The sequence below is a fragment of the Oncorhynchus keta genome, chromosome 27, assembly GCF_023373465.1.
Source record: "Oncorhynchus keta strain PuntledgeMale-10-30-2019 chromosome 27, Oket_V2, whole genome shotgun sequence".
In the NCBI taxonomy this organism is placed as follows: Eukaryota; Metazoa; Chordata; class Actinopteri; order Salmoniformes; family Salmonidae; genus Oncorhynchus; species Oncorhynchus keta.
This window is the reverse complement of record NC_068447.1, coordinates 3,309,685-3,335,742: the sequence shown is the minus strand read 5'-3', so window position 1 is coordinate 3,335,742 and position 26,058 is coordinate 3,309,685. Positions and strand designations below refer to the sequence as shown.

General features: G+C 41.3%; 1 protein-coding gene across 2 annotated transcripts; it reads left to right on the top strand.

The window, feature by feature from the left end:
• The first annotated feature begins 1,239 nt into the window (after positions 1-1,239).
• LOC118382431 (neuropeptides B/W receptor type 2-like) lies at positions 1,240-4,528 on the top strand. Of its 2 annotated transcripts, none has more exons than XM_052481264.1 (4): positions 1,240-1,396; positions 1,598-1,756; positions 1,902-3,797; positions 3,877-4,528. In XM_052481264.1, exon 3 carries the CDS (start codon positions 2,066-2,068, stop codon positions 3,098-3,100), a length of 1,035 nt encoding a protein of 344 aa, XP_052337224.1. In that variant the 5' UTR covers positions 1,240-1,396; positions 1,598-1,756; positions 1,902-2,065; the 3' UTR covers positions 3,101-3,797; positions 3,877-4,528. The 2 variants fall into 2 exon arrangements, with proteins under 2 accessions (XP_052337224.1, XP_052337223.1); XM_052481263.1 differs by having other exon boundaries at positions 3,850-4,528.
• The last annotated feature ends 21,530 nt before the right edge of the window (positions 4,529-26,058 follow it).

Here is a 26,058-nt window from a genome sequence, read left to right as displayed (position 1 = left end):
TGAGGCCATGTACCGTGACTAACATATATAAATGATGTATAAGTCTATATTACAGAGGGGTTTTGAAAAGTGTCCTCCCATCACAGACCACAGTAATGTTCCCATCATAGACCACTGTAATGTTCCCATCACAGACCACTGTAATGTTCCCATCATAGACCACTGTAGTGTTCCCATCATAGACCACTGTAGTGTTCCCATCATAGACCACTGTAATGTCCCCATCATAGACCACTGTAGTGTTCCCATCATAGACCACTGTAGTGTTCCCATCATAGACCACTTCCCATCACAGACCACTGTAATGTTCCCATCATAGACCACTGTAATGTTCCCATCATAGACCACTGTAATGTTCCCATCACAGACCACTGTAATGTTCCCATCATAGACCACTGTAATGTTCCCATCATAGACCACTGTAATGTTCCCATCATAGACCACTGTAATGTTCCCATCATAGACCACTGTAATGTTCCCATCATAGACCACTGTAATGTTCCCATCATAGACCACTGTAATGTTCCCATCATAGACCACTGTAATGTTCCCATCACAGACCACTGTAATGTTCCCATCACAGACCACTGTAATGTTCCCATCATAGACCACTGTAATGTTCCCATCATAGACCACTGTAATGTTCCCATCATAGACCACTGTAATGTTCCCATCATAGACCACTGTAATGTTCCCATCATAGACCACTGTAATGTTCCCATCATAGACCACTGTAATGTTCCCATCATAGACCACTGTAATGTTCCCATCATAGACCACTGTAATGTTCCCATCATAGACCACTGTAATGTTCCCATCACAGACCACTGTAATGTCCCCATCATAGACCACTGTAATGTTCCCATCATAGACCACTGTAATGTCCCCATCATAGACCACTGTAATGTTCCCATCATAGACCACTGTAATGTCCCCATCATAGACCACTGTAATGTTCACACTGTAACAACACCAAGGCAAACAATATAACATTATATTGCCCAGATACACTTCGAGTCCAGGAGCAATAACAACCTCTAGGATCTCTATCCGTACAGAAAAAAGGCAATCACTCATAGCAGCCATACCACACAGCAATATGCCAACAGTTATGCTTTACAATAAATACACCACGTGTCTATGCAGAGGAGTAATATCATCACTTGGTTATTCCTCACTACAGGACACGAAGTATAGCAACACTTCTGGGTACCTACAGCGAGCTGAGTGCCTCGTGCCTCACTGCGCGGCTGTGCTGTGGACTGACGTCACCCGTCCAGTGTTTTCCTCCGGTCCAACTGGTTGGGACGTGGACATCTCCAGTTCGCAGCTGCTGCTGCTGCTCACCGCAGCACAGAAGACAGAAAGGAGAAGGAGCGAGCGTCCACGAGCACGGGTAAGCCCCTAATTGAGCTTTTTGTTTTTGTTACTTTTGATTGTGGCACAAACATGACACAAGCATGATTGATGACCACGTGATATGTCATGTGTATGGTCTGGAAAAATAAATGTAAAAAACTTAAATATTATTGTTGTTGAAAATGTATTTCTGCACTCTCGGTTTAAAATAACATTTATAATTGTGGTCCTATTGCAGGTTATAACTCAAATAACAGTGCGTCACCACCGGGCACACACTGGTTGAATCAACGTTGCTTCTACATAATTTTCAATTCAATTACTTTGAGCCAACGTGGAGCTGGCTGGGGATATACAGTTGAATTGACGTCTGTGCCAAGTGGATCTATTCGTATAGGTGGGTGTTGTGTTTATCCAATCCATTGTGATAGATGTGGGTTAAATTATGATATAATGTTTTTGTGAATAAACTCTTAACAGCAGAAGAGGTTTGTTGTGATGTACTGCTTTTCATTTGTATTCCATATTTCTGCTCTCCATAGATTTCGTGATGCGGAATGCGTGCGTAAAATCAGACAGAGACGACCTACACAAGAGCCAAAATGACACTTCACCACTGCCTGTTTTACCTCTAAACAAACATGCATCCTGAACGACGTGCTTTCCTCTATTCTTACGTGCAATAAAACATTAGAAGACTTAGAAGATGGAGAATATATCTATCTCGAACAGCCGCAGGGTATTTCCGGTGGTGTGTAACGAATCCACGGACTACTATTATCTGAGCGCGACTAACCGGACAGATCTGAACTGCACGCCCCAATCAGAGTTCTACTTTTACGCGGACCTCTATGTAGTCCTGCCTGTGATCTATTCGGTAATATGCGCCGTGGGTTTAACGGGGAACACGGCCGTTATCTACGTTATCCTCAAAGCGCCTAAAATGAAAACGGTGACCAATATGTTTATCCTAAACTTGGCGATAGCCGACGACCTGTTTACCCTGGTCCTACCCATCAACATCGCCGAGCACCTGCTCCACTACTGGCCCTTAGGAGAGGTGCTGTGTAAGGTCATCCTGAGCATAGACCACTATAACATCTTCTCCAGTATCTACTTCCTGACGGTTATGAGTGTGGACCGGTATCTGGTCGTTCTGGCGACGGTGCGTTCCAAGCGTATGCCGTACCGCACGTACCGCGCGGCCAAGATAGTGAGCCTGTGCGTCTGGATCCTCGTGATTCTTATCGTGATGCCTTTTACTGTATTCGCCGGGGTCTACATCAGTCCCGATGACTTGGACCGGAAAAGCTGCGTCCTCAGCTTCCCGAGCCCGGAGAGTTTGTGGTTCAAGGCGAGCCGGATATACACCCTGATCCTCGGCTTTGCCATCCCGGTGTCGACCATCTGCATTCTCTACACCATGATGCTGTACAAACTACGGAACATGCGCCTCAACTCCAACGCCAAGGCGCTGGACAAGGCTAAAAAGAAAGTAACTATTATGGTGTTTATAGTCTTAGCGGTGTGTCTGTTCTGTTGGACGGGGTTTCACCTCAGCACCATAGTGGCTCTCACCACCGACCTGCGGACCACTCCGCTGCTCATCGGGTTGTCCTACTTCATCACCAGCCTCAGCTACGCCAACTCTTGTCTGAACCCTTTTCTTTACGCCTTTCTGGATGACAGCTTCAGGAAAGCGTTCAAAAAGATGCTAGAATGTAGACCGGCAGGAATGTAATTTCCTACAGGCTTAGTGGATAGTGGATAACATATGGTATGTTAATACTGACGCCATTCAGAAATAAACTATGATCATATTATTTATGTTTGCTTGAATCTACATTAGGTGATTATCATTGTTGCCATGGTATGACTTAAATATTTAATATTTAATATTTAACATGGAATATATAATATGGAATAACTAATATGGAATCATATGGATTCTGGCCAGGATTGGAGGGGAATATTTATTTTTCATGGACATTTGTCTCCCCCTGGTGTCCTGAGAAGGCAGGTAGCCTCCACTGTAGTGAGAGGGCAGGTAGCCTCCACTGTAGTGAGAGGGCAGGTAGCCTCCACTGTAGTGAGAGGGCAGGTAGCCTCCACTGTAGTGAGGGCAGGTAGCCTCCACTGTAGTGAGGGCAGGTAGCCTACACTGTAGTGAGGGCAGGTAGCCTACACTGTAGTGAGGGCAGGTAGCCTCCACTGTAGTGAGGGCAGGTAGCCTACACTGTAGTGAGGGCAGGTAGCCTACACTGTAGTGAGGGCAGGTAGCCTACACTGTAGTGAGAAGGCAGGTAGCCTACACTGTAGTGAGAAGGCAGGTAGCCTACACTGTAGTGAGAAGGCAGGTAGCCTACACTGTAGTGAGAAGGCAGGTAGCCTACACTGTAGTGAGAAGGCAGGTAGCCTACACTGTAGTGAGAAGGCAGGTAGCCTACACTGTAGTGAGGGCAGGTAGCCTACACTGTAGTGAGAAGGCAGGTAGCCTACACTGTAGTGAGAAGGCAGGTAGCCTACACTGTAGTGAGAAGGCAGGTAGCCTACACTGTAGTGAGAAGGCAGGTAGCCTACACTGTAGTGAGAAGGCAGGTAGCCTACACTGTAGTGAGAAGGCAGGTAGCCTACACTGTAGTGAGAAGGCAGGTAGCCTACACTGTAGTGAGAAGGCAGGTAGCCTACACTGTAGTGAGAAGGCAGGTAGCCTACACTGTAGTGAGAAGGCAGGTAGCCTACACTGTAGTGAGAAGGCAGGTAGCCTACACTGTAGTGAGAAGGCAGGTAGCCTACACTGTAGTGAGAAGGCAGGTAGCCTACACTGTAGTGAGAAGGCAGGTAGCCTACACTGTAAATACATAGGTGTTATTCTGGCCTGTCGTTGTGAACCATAGACAAACTGGGTCAACTATAGTGCATAGTCCTAATACAACTAAAGATGTGAACTATAATTCTACTTTTCAGTCAGTCTATCTTACGGATAATAATAACAATATATTTACATGTTCAAGTAATCGTTTGTGTTGACATGACACACATTGAAAATGACTTGTTGCTTTTGTCCCCGATAACAAGAGGGTCCACATGTTGTGTTCATAGGTAGCAGTTATACGCTGTATCATACAGACATCAATTCATTGAGTTTTATATCTGATGACAAATAAAACATAAGCAAACAACTGTGTGGTTTATTTGTAGGGGGGATCTAGTTCATAATGGACCTTAGAGAGAACACACTGGTTTATTTGTGGGGGGGATCTAGTTCATAATGGACCTTAGAGAGAACACACTGGTTTATTTGTGGGGGGGATCTAGTTCATAATGGACCTTTGAGAGAACACTGTGGTTTATTTGTAGGGGGATCTAGTTCATAATGGACCTTAGAGAGAACACTGGTTTATTTGTAGGGGGGATCTAGTTCATAATGGACCTTAGAGAGAACACTGGTTTATTTGTAGGGGGGATCTAGTTCATAATGGACCTTAGAGAGAACACTGGTTTATTTGTAGGGGGGGATCTAGTTCATAATGGACCTTAGAGAGAACACTGGTTTATTTGTAGGGGGGATCTAGTTCATAATGGACCTTAGAGAGAACACAGGTTTATTTGTGGGGGGATCTAGTTCATAATGGACCTTAGAGAGAACACTGGTTTATTTGTAGGGGGGATCTAGTTCATAATGGACCTTAGAGAGAACACTGTGGTTTATTTGTAGGGGGGATCTAGTTCATAATGGACCTTAGAGAGAACACTGGTTTATTTGTAGGGGGATCTAGTTCATAATGGACCTTAGAGAGAACACACTGGTTTATTTGTAGGGGGGATCTAGTTCATAATGGACCTTAGAGAGAACACACTGGTTTATTTGTAGGGGGGGATCTAGTTCATAATGGACCTTAGAGAGAACACACTGGTTTATTTGTAGGGGGATCTAGTTCATAATGGACCTTAGAGAGAACACTGGTTTATTTGTAGGGGGATCTAGTTCATAATGGACCTTAGAGGTTTATTTGTAATCTAGTTCATAATGGACCTTACACACTGGTTTATTTGTAGGGGGGATCTAGTTCATAATGGACCTTAGAGAGAACACTGGTTTATTTGTAGGGGGGATCTAGTTCATAATGGACCTTAGAGAGAACACTGGTTTATTTGTAGGGGGATCTAGTTCATAATGGACCTTAGAGAGAACACACTGGTTTATTTGTAGGGGGGGATCTAGTTCATAATGGACCTTAGAGAGAACACTGGTTTATTTGTGGGGGATCTAGTTCATAATGGACCTTAGAGAGAACACTGGTTTATTTGTAGGGGGGATCTAGTTCATAATGGACCTTAGAGAGAACACTGGTTTATTTGTAGGGGGGATCTAGTTCATAATGGACCTTAGAGAGAACACTGGTTTATTTGTAGGGGGGATCTAGTTCATAATGGACCTTAGAGAGAACACTGGTTTATTTGTAGGGGGATCTAGTTCATAATGGACCTTAGAGAGAACACTGGTTTATTTGTAGGGGGATCTAGTTCATAATGGACCTTAGAGAGAACACTGGTTTATTTGTAGGGGGATCTAGTTCATAATGGACCTTAGAGAGAACACTTCTAGTTCATAATGGACCTTAGAGAGAACACTGGTTTATTTGTAGGGGGATCTAGTTCATAATGGACCTTAGAGAGAACACTGGTTTATTTGTAGGGGGATCTAGTTCATAATGGACCTTAGAGAGAACACTGGTTTATTTGTAGGGGGATCTAGTTCATAATGGACCTTAGAGAGAACACTGGTTTATTTGTAGGGGGATCTAGTTCATAATGGACCTTAGAGAGAACACACTGGTTTATTTGTAGGGGGGGGATCTAGTTCATAATGGACCTTAGAGAGAACACTGGTTTATTTGTAGGGGGGGGGATCTAGTTCATAATGGACCTTAGAGAGAACACTGGTTTATTTGTAGGGGGATCTAGTTCATAATGGACCTTAGAGAAACACTGGTTTATTTGTAGGGGGATCTAGTTCATAATGGACCTTAGAGAGAACACTGTGTTTTATTTGTAGGGGGGATCTAGTTCATAATGGACCTTAGAGAGAACACTGGTTTATTTGTAGGGGGGATCTAGTTCATAATGGACCTTAGAGAGAACACTGGTTTATTTGTAGGGGGGGATCTAGTTCATAATGGACCTTAGAGAGAACACTGGTTTATTTGTGTCTAGTTCATAATGGACCTTAGAGAGAACACTGGTTTATTTGTAGGGGGATCTAGTTCATAATGGACCTTAGAGAGAATTTGTAGGGGGATCTAGTTCATAATGGACCTTTGGTTTATTTGTAGGGGGATCTAGTTCATAATGGACCTTAGAGAGACACACTGGTTTATTTGTAGGGGGGATCTAGTTCATAATGGACCTTAGAGAGAACACTGGTTTATTTGTAGGGGGGGATCTAGTTCATAATGGACCTTAGAGAGAACACTGGTTTATTTGTAGGGGGATCTAGTTCATAATGGACCTTAGAGAGAACACTGGTTTATTTGTGGGGGATCTAGTTCATAATGGACCTCTAGTTTATTTGTAGGGGATCATAATGGACCTTAGAGAGAACACTGGTTTATTTGTAGGGGGGGATCTAGTTCATAATGGACCTTAGAGAGAACACTGGTTTATTTGTAGGGGGGGATCTAGTTCATAATGGACCTTAGAGAGAACACACTGGTTTATTTGTAGGGGGATCTAGTTCATAATGGACCTTAGAGAGAACACTGGTTTATTTGTAGGGGGATCTAGTTCATAATGGACCTTAGAGAGAACACACTGGTTTATTTGTAGGGGGACCTTAGAGAGATCTAGTTCATAATGGACCTTAGAGAGAACACTGGTTTATTTGTAGGGGGATCTAGTTCATAATGGACCTTAGAGAGAACACTGGGTTTATTTGTAGGGGGATCTAGTTCATAATGGACCTTAGAGAGAACCTTATTTGTAGGGGGATCTAGTTCATAATGGACCTTAGAGAACACTGGTTTATTTGTAGGGGGATCTAGTTCATAATGGACCTTAGAGAGAACACTGGTTTATTTGTAGGGGGATCTAGTTCATAATGGACCTTAGAGAGAACACTGGTTTTATTTGGGGGGATCTAGTTCATAATGGACCTTAGAGAGAACACTGGTTTTATTTGTAGGGGGATCTAGTTCATAATGGACCTTAGAGAGAACACTGGTTTATTTGTAGGGGGATCTAGTTCATAATGGACCTTAGAGAGAACACACTGGTTTATTTGTAGGGGGATCTAGTTCATAATGGACCTTAGAGAGAACACACTGGTTTATTTGTAGGGGGATCTAGTTCATAATGGACCTTAGAGAGAACACTGGTTTATTTGTAGGGGGATCTAGTTCATAATGGACCTTAGAGAAACACTGGTTTATTTGTAGGGGGATCTAGTTCATAATGGACCTTAGAGAGAACACTGGTTTATTTGTAGGGGGATCTAGTTCATAATGGACCTTAGAGAGAACACTGGTTTATTTGTAGGGGGATCTAGTTCATAATGGACCTTAGAGAACACACTGGTTTATTTGTAGGGGGATCTAGTTCATAATGGACCTTAGAGAACACACTGGTTTATTTGTAGGGGGGACACTGGTTTATTTGGCTCTAGTTCATAATGGACCTTAGAGAGAACACTGGTTTATTTGTAGGGGGATCTAGTTCATAATGGACCTTAGAGAGAACACACTGGTTTATTTGTAGGGGGATCTAGTTCATAATGGACCTTAGAGAGAACACTGGTTTATTTGTTCTAGTTCATAATGGACCTTAGAGAGAACACTGGTTTATTTGTAGGGGGATCTAGTTCATAATGGACCTTAGAGAGAACACTGGTTTATTTGTAGGGGGGATCTAGTTCATAATGGACCTTAGAGAGAACACTGGTTTATTTGTAGGGGGGATCTAGTTCATAATGGACCTTAGAGAGAACACTGGTTTATTTGTAGGGGGGGATCTAGTTCATAATGGACCTTAGAGAGAACACTGGTTTATTTGTAGGGGGGATCTAGTTCATAATGGACCTTAGAGAGAACACACTGGTTTATTTGTAGGGGGGATCTAGTTCATAATGGACCTTAGAGAGAACACTGGTTTATTTGTAGGGGGGATCTAGTTCATAATGGACCTTAGAGAGAACACTGGTTTATTTGTAGGGGGATCTAGTTCATAATGGACCTTAGAGAGAACACACTGGTTTATTTGTAGGGGGGATCTAGTTCATAATGGACCTTAGAGAGAACACTGTGGTTTATTTGTAGGGGGGCTCTAGTTCATAATGGACCTTAGAGAGAACACTGGTTTATTTGTAGGGGGGATCTAGTTCATAATGGACCTTAGAGAGAACACTGGTTTATTTGTTTAGTTTAATGGACCTTAGAGGGGGTCTAGTTCATAATGGACCTTAGAGAGAACACTGTGGTTTATTTAATGGACCTTAGAGAGAACACACTGGTTTATTTGTAGGGGGATCTAGTTCATAATGGACCTTAGAGAGAACACTGGTTTATTTGTAGGGGGATCTAGTTCATAATGGACCTTAGAGAGAACACTGGTTTTTATTTGTAGGGGGATCTAGTTCATAATGGACCTTAGAGAGAACACTGGTTTATTTGTAGGGGGATCTAGTTCATAATGGACCTTAGAGAGAACACTGGTTTATTTGTAGGGGGATCTAGTTCATAATGGACCTTAGAGAGAACACTGGTTTATTTGTAGGGGGATCTAGTTCATAATGGACCTTAGAGAGAACACTGGTTTATTTGTAGGGGGATCTAGTTCATAATGGACCTTAGAGAGAACACTGGTTTTATTTGTAGGGGGATCTGTTCATAATGGACCTTATTTTATTTGTAGGGGGATCTAGTTCATAATGGACCTTAGAGAGAACACTGGGTTTATTTGTAGGGGGATCTAGTTCATAATGGACCTTAGAGAGAACACTGGTTTATTTGTAGGGGGATCTAGTTCATAATGGACCTTAGAGAGAACACTGGTTTATTTGTAGGGGGTTTCATTTAGAGAGAACACTGGTTTATTTGGGGGATCTAGTTCATAATGGACCTTAGAGAGAACACTGGTTTATTTGTAGGGGGGGGATCTAGTTCATAATGGACCTTAGAGAGAACACTGGTTTATTTGTAGGGGGGATCTAGTTCATAATGGACCTTAGAGAGAACACTGGTTTATTTGTAGGGGGATCTAGTTCATAATGGACCTTAGAGAGAACACTGTGGTTTATTTGTAGGGGGGGATCTAGTTCATAATGGACCTTAGAGAGAACACACTGGTTTATTTGTAGGGGGGCTCTAGTTCATAATGGACCTTAGAGAGAACACTGGTTTATTTGTAGGGGGGCTCTAGTTCATAATGGACCTTAGAGAGAACACACTGGTTTATTTGTAGGGGGGGATCTAGTTCATAATGGACCTTAGAGAGAACACTGGTTTATTTGTAGGAGGGATCTAGTTCATAATGGACCTTAGAGAGAACACTGGTTTATTTGTAGGGGGATCTAGTTCATAATGGACCTTAGAGAGAACACTTTTATTTGAGGAAGTTCATAATGGACCTTACTGGACCTTAGAGAGAACACTGGTTTATTTGTAGGGGGATCTAGTTCATAATGGACCTTAGAGAGAACACTGGTTTATTTGTAGGGGGGATCTAGTTCATAATGGACCTTAGAGAGAACACTGGTTTATTTGTAGGAGGGATCTAGTTCATAATGGACCTTAGAGAGAACACTGGTTTATTTGTAGGGGGGATCTAGTTCATAATGGACCTTAGAGAGAACACACTGGTTTATTTGTAGGGGGGATCTAGTTCATAATGGACCTTAGAGAGAACACAGTGGTTTATTTGTAGGGGGATCTAGTTCATAATGGACCTTAGAGAGAACACTGGTTTATTTGTAGGGGGGGATCTAGTTCATAATGGACCTTAGAGAGAACACACTGGTTTATTTGTAGGGGGATCTAGTTCATAATGGACCTTAGAGAGAACAGTGGTTTATTTGTAGGGGGATCTAGTTCATAATGGACCTTAGAGAGAACACTGTGGTTTATTTGTAGGGGGGATCTAGTTCATAATGGACCTTAGAGAGAACACACTGGTTTATTTGTAGGGGGGATCTAGTTCATAATGGACCTTAGAGAGAACACTGGTTTATTTGTAGGAGGGATCTAGTTCATAATGGACCTTAGAGAGAACACTGGTTTATTTGTAGGGGGGGATCTAGTTCATAATGGACCTTAGAGAGAACACTGGTTTATTTGTAGGAGGGATCTAGTTCATAATGGACCTTAGAGAGAACACTGGTTTATTTGTAGGGGGGATCTAGTTCATAATGGACCTTAGAGAGAACACACTGGTTTATTTGTAGGGGGATCTAGTTCATAATGGACCTTAGAGAGAACACTGGGTTTATTTGTAGGGGGGGGATCTAGTTCATAATGGACCTTAGAGAGAACACACTGGTTTATTTGTAGGGGGGGATCTAGTTCATAATGGACCTTAGAGAGAACACTGGTTTATTTGTAGGGGGGATCTAGTTCATAATGGACCTTAGAGAGAACACACTGGTTTATTTGTAGGGGGGGGATCTAGTTCATAATGGACCTTAGAGAGAACACACTGGTTTATTTGTAGGGGGGATCTAGTTCATAATGGACCTTAGAGAGAACACTGGTTTATTTGTAGGGGGATCTAGTTCATAATGGACCTTAGAGAGAACACTGGTTTATTTGTAGGGGGATCTAGTTCATAATGGACCTTAGAGAGAACACACTGGTTTATTTGTAGGGGGATCTAGTTCATAATGGACCTTAGAGAGAACACTGGTTTATTTGTAGGGGGGATCTAGTTCATAATGGACCTTAGAGAGAACACACTGGTTTATTTGTAGGGGGATCTAGTTCATAATGGACCTTAGAGAGAACACTGTGGTTTATTTGTAGGGGGGATCTAGTTCATAATGGACCTTAGAGAGAACACTGGTTTATTTGTAGGGGGATCTAGTTCATAATGGACCTTAGAGAGAACACTGGTTTATTTGTAGGGGGGATCTAGTTCATAATGGACCTTAGAGAGAACACTGGTTTATTTGTAGGGGGGATCTAGTTCATAATGGACCTTAGAGAGAACACTGTGGTTTATTTGTAGGGGGGATCTAGTTCATAATGGACCTTAGAGAGAACACTGTGGTTTATTTGTAGGGGGATCTAGTTCATAATGGACCTTAGAGAGAACACTGGTTTATTTGTAGGGGGATCTAGTTCATAATGGACCTTAGAGAGAACACTGGTTTATTTGTAGGGGGATCTAGTTCATAATGGACCTTAGAGAGAACACTGTGGTTTATTTGTAGGGGGGATCTAGTTCATAATGGACCTTAGAGAGAACACACTGGTTTATTTGTAGGGGGGGATCTAGTTCATAATGGACCTTAGAGAGAACACTGGGTTTATTTGTAGGGGGATCTAGTTCATAATGGACCTTAGAGAGAACACTGGTTTATTTGTAGGGGGATCTAGTTCATAATGGACCTTAGAGAGAACACTGGTTTATTTGTAGGGGGATCTAGTTCATAATGGACCTTAGAGGAACACTGGTTTATTTGTAGGGGGATCTAGTTCATAATGGACCTTAGAGAGAACACTGGTTTATTTGTAGGGGGATCTAGTTCATAATGGACCTTAGAGAGAACACTGGTTTATTTGTAGGGGGATCTAGTTCATAATGGACCTTAGAGAGAACACACTGGTTTATTTGTAGGGGGATCTAGTTCATAATGGACCTTAGAGAGAACACTGGTTTATTTGTAGGGGGATCTAGTTCATAATGGACCTTAGAGAGAACACTGGTTTATTTGTAGGGGGATCTAGTTCATAATGGACCTTAGAGAGAACACTGGTTTATTTGTAGGGGGATCTAGTTCATAATGGACCTTAGAGAGAACACTGGTTTATTTGTAGGGGGATCTAGTTCATAATGGACCTTAGAGAGAACACTGGTTTATTTGTAGGGGGATCTAGTTCATAATGGACCTTAGAGAGAACACACTGGTTTATTTGTAGGGGGATCTAGTTCATAATGGACCTTAGAGAGAACACTGGTTTATTTGTAGGGGGATCTAGTTCATAATGGACCTTAGAGAGAACACTGGTTTATTTGTAGGGGGATCTAGTTCATAATGGACCTTAGAGAGAACACTGGTTTATTTGTAGGGGGATCTAGTTCATAATGGACCTTAGAGAGAACACTGGTTTATTTGTAGGGGGATCTAGTTCATAATGGACCTTAGAGAGAACACTGGTTTATTTGTAGGGGGATCTAGTTCATAATGGACCTTAGAGAGAACACTGGTTTATTTGTAGGGGGATCTAGTTCATAATGGACCTTAGAGAGAACACACTGGTTTATTTGTAGGGGGATCTAGTTCATAATGGACCTTAGAGAGAACACTGGTTTATTTGTAGGGGGATCTAGTTCATAATGGACCTTAGAGAGAACACTGGGTTTATTTGTAGGGGGATCTAGTTCATAATGGACCTTAGAGAGAACACTGGTTTATTTGTAGGGGGATCTAGTTCATAATGGACCTTAGAGAGAACACACTGGTTTATTTGTAGGGGGATCTAGTTCATAATGGACCTTAGAGAGAACACTGGTTTATTTGTAGGGGGATCTAGTTCATAATGGACCTTAGAGAGAACACTGGTTTATTTGTAGGGGGATCTAGTTCATAATGGACCTTAGAGAGAACACTGGTTTATTTGTAGGGGGATCTAGTTCATAATGGACCTTAGAGAGAACACTGGTTTATTTGTAGGGGGATCTAGTTCATAATGGACCTTAGAGAGAACACTGGTTTATTTGTAGGGGGATCTAGTTCATAATGGACCTTAGAGAGAACACTGGGTTTATTTGTAGGGGGATCTAGTTCATAATGGACCTTAGAGAGAACACTGGTTTATTTGTTCTAGTTCATAATGGACCTGAGAGAACACACTGGTTTATTTGTAGGGGGATCTAGTTCATAATGGACCTTAGAGAGAACACTGGTTTATTTGTAGGGGGATCTAGTTCATAATGGACCTTAGAGAGAACACTGGTTTATTTGTAGGGGGATCTAGTTCATAATGGACCTTAGAGAGAACACTGGTTTATTTGTAGGGGGATCTAGTTCATAATGGACCTTAGAGAGAACACTGGTTTATTTGTAGGGGGATCTAGTTCATAATGGACCTTAGAGAGAACACTGGTTTATTTGTAGGGGGATCTAGTTCATAATGGACCTTAGAGAGAACACTGGTTTATTTGTAGGGGGATCTAGTTCATAATGGACCTTAGAGAGAACACTGGTTTATTTGTAGGGGGATCTAGTTCATAATGGACCTTAGAGAGAACACTGGTTTATTTGTAGGGGGATCTAGTTCATAATGGACCTTAGAGAGAACACTGGTTTATTTGTAGGGGGATCTAGTTCATAATGGACCTTAGAGAGAACACTGGTTTATTTGTAGGGGGATCTAGTTCATAATGGACCTTAGAGAGAACACACTGGTTTATTTGTAGGGGGATCTAGTTCATAATGGACCTTAGAGAGAACACTGGTTTATTTGTAGGGGGATCTAGTTCATAATGGACCTTAGAGAGAACACTGGTTTATTTGTAGGGGGAGTCTAGTTCATAATGGACCTTAGAGAGAACACTGGTTTATTTGTAGGGGGGATCTAGTTCATAATGGACCTTAGAGAGAACACTGGTTTATTTGTAGGGGGGGATCTAGTTCATAATGGACCTTAGAGAGAACACTGGTTTATTTGTAGGGGGATCTAGTTCATAATGGACCTTAGAGAGAACACTGTGGTTTATTTGTAGGGGGGGTCTAGTTCATAATGGACCTTAGAGAGAACAGTGGTTTATTTGTAGGGGGGCTCTATTTCATAATGGACCTTAGAGAGAACACAGTGGTTTATTTGTAGGGGGGATCTAGTTCATAATGGACCTTAGAGAGAACACACTGGTTTATTTGTAGGGGGGGTCTAGTTCATAATGGACCTTAGAGAGAACACACTGGTTTATTTGTAGGGGGATCTAGTTCATAATGGACCTTAGAGAGAACACTGGTTTATTTGTAGGGGGACTCTAGTTCATAATGGACCTTAGAGAGAACACAGTGGTTTATTTGTAGGGGGATCTAGTTCATAATGGACCTTAGAGAGAACACTGGTTTATTTGTAGGGGGGATCTAGTTCATAATGGACCTTAGAGAGAACACTGGTTTATTTGTAGGGGGGGGATCTAGTTCATAATGGACCTTAGAGAGAACACTGGTTTATTTGTAGGGGGATCTAGTTCATAATGGACCTTTTTATTTGTAGGGGGATCTAGTTCATAATGGACCTTAGAGAGAACACTGGTTTATTTGTAGGGGGATCTAGTTCATAATGGACCTTAGAGAGAACACAGTGGTTTATTTGTAGGGGGATCTAGTTCATAATGGACCTTAGAGAGAACACTGGTTTATTTGTAGGGGGGGGATCTAGTTCATAATGGACCTTAGAGAGAACACTGGTTTATTTGTAGGGGGATCTAGTTCATAATGGACCTTAGAGAGAACACTGGTTTATTTGTAGGGGGGATCTAGTTCATAATGGACCTTAGAGAGAACACACTGGTTTATTTGTAGGGGGGATCTAGTTCATAATGGACCTTAGAGAGAACACTGGTTTATTTGTAGGGGGGGATCTAGTTCATAATGGACCTTAGAGAGAACACTGGTTTATTTGTAGGGGGATCTAGTTCATAATGGACCTTAGAGAGAACACTGGTTTATTTGTAGGGGGGGATCTAGTTCATAATGGACCTTAGAGAGAACACTGGTTTATTTGTAGGGGGATCTAGTTCATAATGGACCTTAGAGAGAACACTGGTTTATTTGTAGGGGGGATCTAGTTCATAATGGACCTTAGAGAGAACACTGGTTTATTTGTAGGAGGGATCTAGTTCATAATGGACCTTAGAGAGAACACTGGTTTATTTGTAGGGGGATCTAGTTCATAGATGGAACACACTGGTTTATTTGAGAGTTCAACCTTAGACACTGGTTTATTTGTAGGGGGATCTAGTTCATAATGGACCTTAGAGAGAACACTGGTTTATTTGTAGGGGGATCTAGTTCATAATGGACCTTAGAGAGAACACTGGTTTATTTGTAGGGGGATCTAGTTCATAATGGACCTTAGAGAGAACACTGGTTTATTTGTAGGGGGATCTAGTTCATAATGGACCTTAGGACCTAGTTCATAATGGACCTTAGAGAGAACACTGTGGTTTATTTGTAGGGGGATCTAGTTCATAATGGACCTTAGAGAGAACACTGGTTTATTTGTAGGGGGATCTAGTTCATAATGGACCTTAGAGAGAACACTGGTTTATTTGTAGGGGGATCTAGTTCATAATGGACCTTAGAGAGAACACTGGTTTATTTGTAGGGGGATCTAGTTCATAATGGACCTTAGAGAGAACACTGGTTTATTTGTAGGGGGATCTAGTTCATAATGGACCTTAGAGAGAACACTGGTTTATTTGTAGGGGGATCTAGTTCATAATGGACCTTAGAGGAACACTGGTTTATTTGTAGGGGGATCTAGTTCATAATGGACCTTAGAGACACTGTGTTTATTTGTAGGGGGATCTAGTTCATAATGGACCTTAGAGAGAACACTGGTTTATTTGTAGGGGGATCTAGTTCATAATGGACCTTAGAGAGAACACTGGTTTATTTGTAGGGGGATCTAGTTCATAATGGACCTTAGAGAGAACACTGGTTTATTTGTAGGGGGATCTAGTTCATAATGGACCTTAGAGAGAACACTGGTTTATTTGTAGGGGGATCTAGTTCATAATGGACCTTAGAGAGAACACTGGTTTATTTGTAGGGGGATCTAGTTCATAATGGACCTTAGAGAGAACACACTGGTTTATTTGTAGGGGGATCTAGTTCATAATGGACCTTAGAGAGAACACTGGTTTATTTGTAGGGGGATCTAGTTCATAATGGACCTTAGAGAGAACACTGGTTTATTTGTAGGGGGATCTAGTTCATAATGGACCTTAGAGAGAACACTGGTTTATTTGTAGGGGGATCTAGTTCATAATGGACCTTAGAGAGAACACTGGTTTATTTGTAGGGGGATCTAGTTCATAATGGACCTTAGAGAGAACACTGGTTTATTTGTAGGGGGATCTAGTTCATAATGGACCTTAGAGAGAACACTGGTTTATTTGTAGGGGGATCTAGTTCATAATGGACCTTAGAGAGAACACTGGTTTATTTGTAGGGGGATCTAGTTCATAATGGACCTTAGAGAGAACACAGTGTTTATTTGTAGGGGGATCTAGTTCATAATGGACCTTAGAGAGAACACAGTTCATAATGGTTTATTTGTAGGGGGGATCTAGTTCATAATGGACCTTAGAGAGAACACTGGTTTATTTGTAGGGGGATCTAGTTCATAATGGACCTTAGAGAGAACACTGGTTTATTTGTAGGGGGATCTAGTTCATAATGGACCTTAGAGAGAACACAGTGGTTTATTTGTAGGGGGATCTAGTTCATAATGGACCTTAGAGAGAACACTGGTTTATTTGTAGGGGGATCTAGTTCATAATGGACCTTAGAGAGAACACAGTGGTTTATTTGTAGGGGGGATCTAGTTCATAATGGACCTTAGAGAGAACACACTGGTTTATTTGTAGGGGGATCTAGTTCATAATGGACCTTAGAGAGAACACTGGTTTATTTGTAGGGGGATCTAGTTCATAATGGACCTTAGAGAGAACACTGGTTTATTTGTAGGGGGATCTAGTTCATAATGGACCTTAGAGAGAACACACTGGTTTATTTGTAGGGGGGATCTAGTTCATAATGGACCTTAGAGAGAACACTGGTTTATTTGTAGGGGGGATCTAGTTCATAATGGACCTTAGAGAGAACACTGGTTTATTTGTAGGGGGATCTAGTTCATAATGGACCTTAGAGAGAACACTGGTTTATTTGTAGGGGGGATCTAGTTCATAATGGACCTTAGAGAGAACACTGTGGTTTATTTGTAGGGGGGATCTAGTTCATAATGGACCTTAGAGAGAACACTGGTTTATTTGTAGGGGGGATCTAGTTCATAATGGACCTTAGAGAGAACACACTGGTTTATTTGTAGGGGGGATCTAGTTCATAATGGACCTTAGAGAGAACACTGGTTTATTTGTAGGGGGGGATCTAGTTCATAATGGACCTTAGAGAGAACACTGGTTTATTTGTAGGGGGGATCTAGTTCATAATGGACCTTAGAGAGAACACACTGGTTTATTTGTAGGGGGATCTAGTTCATAATGGACCTTAGAGAGAACACTGGTTTATTTGTAGGGGGATCTAGTTCATAATGGACCTTAGAGAGAACACTGGTTTATTTGTAGGGGGATCTAGTTCATAATGGACCTTAGAGAGAACACTGGTTTATTTGTAGGGGGATCTAGTTCATAATGGACCTTAGAGAGAACACTGGTTTATTTGTAGGGGGGGATCTAGTTCAAATGGACACACTGGTTTATTTGTAGGGGGATCTAGTTCATAATGGACCTTAGAGAGAACACTGGTTTATTTGTAGGGGGATCTAGTTCATAATGGACCTTAGAGAGAACACTGGGTTTATTTGTAGGGGGATCTAGTTCATAATGGACCTTAGAGAGAACACTGGTTTATTTGTAGGGGGATCTAGTTCATAATGGACCTTAGAGAGAACACTGGTTTATTTGTAGGGGGATCTAGTTCATAATGGACCTTAGAGAGAACACTGGTTTATTTGTAGGGGGGATCTAGTTCATAATGGACCTTAGAGAGAACACTGGTTTATTTGTAGGGGGGATCTAGTTCATAATGGACCTTAGAGAGAACACTGGTTTATTTGTAGGGGGATCTAGTTCATAATGGACCTTAGAGAGAACACACTGGTTTATTTGTAGGGGGGATCTAGTTCATAATGGACCTTAGAGAGAACACACTGGTTTATTTGTAGGGGGGATCTAGTTCATAATGGACCTTAGAGAGAACACTGGTTTATTTGTAGGGGGATCTAGTTCATAATGGACCTTAGAGAGAACACTGGTTTATTTGTAGGGGGGATCTAGTTCATAATGGACCTTAGAGAGAACACTGGTTTATTTGTAGGGGGATCTAGTTCATAATGGACCTTAGAGAGAACACTGGTTTATTTGTAGGGGGATCTAGTTCATAATGGACCACTGGTTTATTTGTAGGGGGATCTAGTTCATAATGGACCTTAGAGAGAACACTGGTTTATTTGTAGGGGGGATCTAGTTCATAATGGACCTTAGAGAGAACACTGTGGTTTATTTGTAGGGGGATCTAGTTCATAATGGACCTTAGAGAGAACACTGGTTTATTTGTAGGGGGGATCTAGTTCATAATGGACCTTAGAGAGAACACAGTGGTTTATTTGTAGGGGGGATCTAGTTCATAATGGACCTTAGAGAGAACACTGGTTTATTTGTAGGGGGGATCTAGTTCATAATGGACCTTAGAGAGAACACTGGTTTATTTGTAGGGGGGATCTAGTTCATAATGGACCTTAGAGAGAACACTGGTTTATTTGTAGGGGGATCTAGTTCATAATGGACCTTAGAGAGAACACTGGTTTATTTGTAGGGGGGATCTAGTTCATAATGGACCTTAGAGAGAACACTGGTTTATTTGTAGGGGGATCTAGTTCATAATGGACCTTAGAGAGAACACTGGTTTATTTGTAGGGGGATCTAGTTCATAATGGACCTTAGAGAGAACACTGGTTTATTTGTAGGGGGATCTAGTTCATAATGGACCTTAGAGAGAACACTGGTTTATTTGTAGGGGGATCTAGTTCATAATGGACCTTAGAGAACACTGGTTTATTTGTAATCTAGTTCATAATGGACCTTAGAGAGAACACTGGTTTATTTTTAGGGGGGGATCTAGTTCATAATGGACCTTAGAGAGAACACTGGTTTATTTGTAGGGGGATCTAGTTCATAATGGACCTTAGAGAGAACACTGTGGTTTATTTGTAGGGGGGATCTAGTTCATAATGGACCTTAGAGAGAACACTGGGTTTATTTGTAGGGGGGATCTAGTTCATAATGGACCTTAGAGAGAACACTGTGGTTTATTTGTAGGGGGGATCTAGTTCATAATGGACCTTAGAGAGAACACTGTGGTTTATTTGTAGGGGGGATCTAGTTCATAATGGACCTTAGAGAGAACACTGTGGTTTATTTGTAGGGGGATCTAGTTCATAATGGACCTTAGAGAGAACACTGGTTTATTTGTAGGGGGATCTAGTTCATAATGGACCTTAGAGAGAACACTGGTTTATTTGTGGGAGGGATCTAGTTCATAATGGACCTTAGAGAGAACACTGTGGTTTATTTGTAGGGGGATCTAGTTCATAATGGACCTTAGAGAGAACACTGGTTTATTTGTAGGGGGGATCTAGTTCATAATGGACCTTAGAGAGAACACTGGTTTATTTGTAGGGGGATCTAGTTCATAATGGACCTTAGAGAGAACACTGGTTTATTTGTAGGGGGATCTAGTTCATAATGGACCTTAGAGAGAACACTGGTTTATTTGTAGGGGGATCTAGTTCATAATGGACCTTAGAGAGAACACTGGTTTATTTGTAGGGGGATCTAGTTCATAATGGACCTTAGAGAGAACACTGGTTTATTTGTAGGGGGATCTAGTTCATAATGGACCTTAGAGAGAACACTGGTTTATTTGTAGGGGGATCTAGTTCATAATGGACCTTAGTTCATAATGGACCTTAGAGAGAACACTGGTTTATTTGTAGGGGGATCTAGTTCATAATGGACCTTAGAGAGAACACTGTGGTTTATTTGTAGGAGGGATCTAGTTCATAATGGACCTTAGAGAGAACACTGGTTTATTTGTGGGAGGGGATCTAGTTCATAATGGACCTTAGAGAGAACACTGGTTTATTTGTAGGGGGACTCTTGTTCATAATGGACCTTAGAGAGAACACAGTGGTTTATTTGTAGGGAGGGATCTAGTTCATAATGGACCTTAGAGAGAACACTGGTTTATTTGTAGGGGGGATCTAGTTCATAATGGACCTTAGAGAGAACACACTGGTTTATTTGTAGGGGGATCTAGTTCATAATGGACCTTAGAGAACACTGTGGTTTATTTGTAGGGGGATCTAGTTCATAATGGACCTTAGAGAGAACACTGGTTTATTTGTAGGGGGATCTAGTTCATAATGGACCTTAGAGAGAACACTGGTTTATTTGTAGGGGATCTAGTTCATAATGGACCTTAGAGAGAACACTGGTTTATTTGTAGGGGATCTAGTTCATAATGGACCTTAGAGAGAACACAGTGGTTTATTTGTAGGGGGATCTAGTTCATAATGGACCTTAGAGAGAACACTGGTTTATTTGTAGGGGGATCTAGTTCATAATGGACCTTAGAGAGAACACTGTGGTTTATTTGTAGGGGGGATCAGAGACACTGGTTTATTTGTAGGGGATCTAGTTCATAATGGACCTTAGAGAGAACACTGTGGTTTATTTGTAGGGGGATCTAGTTCATAATGGACCTTAGAGAGAACACACTGGTTTATTTGTAGGGGGATCTAGTTCATAATGGACCTTAGAGAGAACACTGGTTTATTTGTAGGGGGCTCTAGTTCATAATGGACCTTAGAGAGAACACTGTTTATTTGTAGGGGGATCTTTCATAATGGACCTTAGAGAGAACACTGGTTTATTTGTAGGGGGGGGGATCTAGTTCATAATGGACCTTAGAGAGAACACACTGGTTTATTTGTAGGGGGGATCTAGTTCATAATGGACCTTAGAGAGAACACTGGTTTATTTGTAGGGGGGATCTAGTTCATAATGGACCTTAGAGAGAACACACTGGTTTATTTGTAGGGGGGGATCTAGTTCACAATGGACCTTAGAGAGAACACACTGGTTTATTTGTGGGAGGGATCTAGTTCATAATGGACCTTAGAGAGAACACTGGTTTATTTGTAGGGGGAACTAGTTTATTAGAGGATTAGAGAACACTGGGATTTGTAGGGGGATCTAGTTCATAATGGACCTTAGAGAGAACACTGGTTTATTTGTAGGGGGATCTAGTTCATAATGGACCTTAGAGAGAACACTGGTTTATTTGTTTATTTGTTAGGGGGATCTAGTTCATAATGGACCTTAGAGAGAACTGGTTTATTTGTAGGGGGATCTAGTTCATAATGGACCTTAGAGAGAACACTGGTTTATTTGTAGGGGGATCTAGTTCATAATGGACCTTAGAGAGAACACACTGGTTTATTTGTAGGGGGATCTAGTTCATAATGGACCTTAGAGAGAACACACTGGTTTATTTGTAGGGGGATCTAGTTCTGGGACCTTAGAGAGAACACTTTTATTTGTAGGGGGATCTAGTTCATAATGGACCTTAGAGAGAACACACTGGTTTATTTGTAGGGGGATCTAGTTCATAATGGACCTTAGAGAGAACACTGGTTTATTTGTAGGGGGATCTAGTTCATAATGGACCTTAGAGAGAACACTGGGTTTATTTGGTTTTCATTTGTATTTGGGGGGATCTAGTTCATAATGGACCTTAGAGAGAACACTGGTTTATTTGTAGGGGGATCTAGTTCATAATGGACCTTAGAGAACACTGAACAGTTCATAATGGACCTTTATTTGTAGGGGGATCTAGTTCATAATGGACCTTAGAGAGAACACTGGTTTATTTGTAGGGGGATCTAGTTCACCTTAGGATTTGTAGGGGGATCTAGTTCATAATGGACCTTAGAGAGAACACTGGTTTATTTGTAGGGGGATCTAGTTCATAATGGACCTTAGAGAGAACACTGGTTTATTTGTAGGGGGATCTAGTTCATAATGGACCTTAGAGAGAACACTGTGGTTTATTTGTAGGGGGATCTAGTTCATAATGGACCTTAGAGAGAACTGGTTTATTTGTAGGGGGATCTAGTTCATAATGGACCTTAGAGAACACTGGTTTATTTGTACACATAATGGACCTGGAACACTTTATTTGTAGGGGGATCTAGTTCATAATGGACCTTAGAGAGAACACTGGTTTATTTGTAGGGGGGATCTAGTTCATAATGGACCTTAGAGAGAACACTGGTTTATTTGTAGGGGGGATCTAGTTCATAATGGACCTTAGAGAGAACACTGTGGTTTATTTGTAGGGGGGGATCTAGTTCATAATGGACCTTAGAGAGAACACTGGTTTATTTGTAGGGGGGGATCTAGTTCATAATGGACCTTAGAGAGAACACTGGTTTATTTGTAGGAGGGATCTAGTTCATAATGGACCTTAGAGAGAACACTGGTTTATTTGTTAGAGGGGGTTAGTTTCATAATGGACCTTAGAGAGAACACTGGTTTATTTGTAGGGGGATCTAGTTCATAATGGACCTTAGAGAGAACACTGGTTTATTTGTAGGGGGATCTAGTTCATAATGGACCTTAGAGAGAACACTTGGTTTATTTGTAGGGGGATCTAGTTCATAATGGACCTTAGAGAGAACACTGGTTTATTTGTAGGGGGATCTAGTTCATAATGGACCTTAGAGAGAACACTGGTTTATTTGGTTTATTTGGGGGGATCTAGTTCATAATGGACCTTAGAGAGAACACTGGTTTATTTGTAGGGGGATCTAGTTCATAATGGACCTTAGAGAGAACACTGGTTTATTTGTAGGGGGATCTAGTTCATAATGGACCTTAGAGAGAACACTGGTTTATTTGTAGGGGGATCTAGTTCATAATGGACCTTAGAGAGAACACTGGTTTATTTGTAGGGGGATCTAGTTCATAATGGACCTTAGAGAGAACACTGGTTTATTTGTAGGGGATCTAGTTCATAATGGACCTAGAGAGAACACTGGTTTATTTGTAGGGAGAGGTAGGGGGATCTAGTTCATAATGGACCTTAGAGAGAACACTGGTTTATTTGTAGGGGGATCTAGTTCATAATGGACCTTAGAGAGAACACACTGGTTTATTTGTAGGGGGATCTAGTTCATAATGGACCTTAGAGAAACACACTGGTTTATTTGTAGGGGGATCTAGTTCATAATGGACCTTAGAGAGAACACACTGGTTTATTTGTAGGGGGATCTAGTTCATAATGGACCTTAGAGAGAACACTGGTTTATTTGTGTCTAGTTCATAATGGACCTTAGAGAGAACACTGGTTTATTTGTAGGGGGGATCTAGTTCATAATGGACCTTAGAGAGAACACTGGTTTATTTGTAGGGGGATCTAGTTCATAATGGACCTTAGAGAGAACACTGGTTTATTTGTAGGGGGATCTAGTTCATAATGGACCTTAGAGAGAACACTGGTTTATTTGTAGGGGGGATCTAGTTCATAATGGACCTTAGAGAGAACACTGGTTTATTTGTAGGGGGGATCTAGTTCATAATGGACCTTAGAGAGAACACTGGTTTATTTGTAGGGGGATCTAGTTCATAATGGACCTTAGAGAGAACACTGGTTTATTTGTAGGGGGATCTAGTTCATAATGGACCTTAGAGAGAACACTGGTTTATTTGTAGGGGGATCTAGTTCATAATGGACCTTAGAGAGAACACATTTATTTGTAGGGGACTAGTTCATAATGGACCTTAGAGAGAACACTGGTTTATTTGTAGGGGGATCTAGTTCATAATGGGAGAGAACACTGGTTTATTTGTAGGGGGATCTAGGACCTTAGAGAGAACACTGGTTTATTTGTAGGGGGGATCTAGTTCATAATGGACCTTAGAGAGAACACTGGTTTATTTGTAGGGGGGATCTAGTTCATAATGGACCTTAGAGAGAACACTGGTTTATTTGTAGGGGGATCTAGTTCATAATGGACCTTAGAGAGAACACACTGGTTTATTTGTAGGGGGGATCTAGTTCATAATGGACCTTAGAGAGAACACTGGTTTATTTGTAGGGGGATCTAGTTCATAATGGACCTTAGAGAGAACACTGGTTTATTTGTAGGGGGATCTAGTTCATAATGGACCTTAGAGAGAACACTGGTTTATTTGGTTTATTTGTTTATTTGTAGGGGGATCTAGTTCATAATGGACCTTAGAGAGAACACTGGTTTATTTGTAGGGGGATCTAGTTCATAATGGACCTTAGAGAGAACACTGTGGTTTATTTGTAGGGGGGATCTAGTTCATAATGGACCTTAGAGAGAACACTGTGGTTTATTTGTAGGGGGATCTAGTTCATAATGGACCTTAGAGAGAACACTGGTTTATTTGTAGGGGGATCTAGTTCATAATGGACCTTAGAGAGAACACTGTGGTTTATTTGTAGGGGGATCTAGTTCATAATGGACCTTAGAGAGAACACTGGTTTATTTGTAGGAGGGATCTAGTTCATAATGGACCTTAGAGAGAACACTGGTTTATTTGTAGGGGGATCTAGTTCATAATGGACCTTAGAGAGAACACTGTGGTTTATTTGTAGGGGGATCTAGTTCATAATGGACCTTAGAGAGAACACTGGTTTATTTGTAGGGGGATCTAGTTCATAATGGACCTTAGAGAGAACACACTGGTTTATTTGTAGGGGGGGATCTAGTTCATAATGGACCTTAGAGAGAACACTGGTTTATTTGTAGGGGGGATCTAGTTCATAATGGACCTTAGAGAGAACACTGGTTTATTTGTAGGGGGATCTAGTTCATAATGGACCTTAGAGAGAACACTGGTTTATTTGTAGGGGGATCTAGTTCATAATGGACCTTAGAGAGAACACACTGGTTTATTTGTAGGGGGGATCTAGTTCATAATGGACCTTAGAGAGAACACTGGTTTATTTGTAGGGGGATCTTATTTGTGGTTTATTTGGGGGGGATCTAGTTCATAATGGACCTTAGAGAGAACACTGGTTTATTTGTAGGGGGATCTAGTTCATAATGGACCTTAGAGAGAACACTGGTTTATTTGTAGGGGGATCTAGTTCATAATGGACCTTAGAGAGAACACTGGTTTATTTGTAGGGGGATCTAGTTCATAATGGACCTTAGAGAGAACACTGGTTTATTTGTAGGGGGATCTAGTTCATAATGGACCTTAGAGAGAACACACTGGTTTATTTGTAGGGGGGATCTAGTTCATAATGGACCTTAGAGAGAACACTGGTTTATTTGTAGGGGGATCTAGTTCATAATGGACCTTAGAGAGAACACTGGTTTATTTGTAGGGGGATCTAGTTCATAATGGACCTTAGAGAGAACACACTGGTTTATTTGTAGGGGGATCTAGTTCATAATGGACCTTAGAGAGAACACTGGTTTATTTGTAGGGGGATCTAGTTCATAATGGACCTTAGAGAGAACACTGGTTTATTTGTAGGGGGATCTAGTTCATAATGGACCTTAGAGAGAACACTGGTTTATTTGTAGGGGGATCTAGTTCATAATGGACCTTAGAGAGAACACTGGTTTATTTGTAGGGGGGATCTAGTTCATAATGGACCTTAGAGAGAACACACTGGTTTATTTG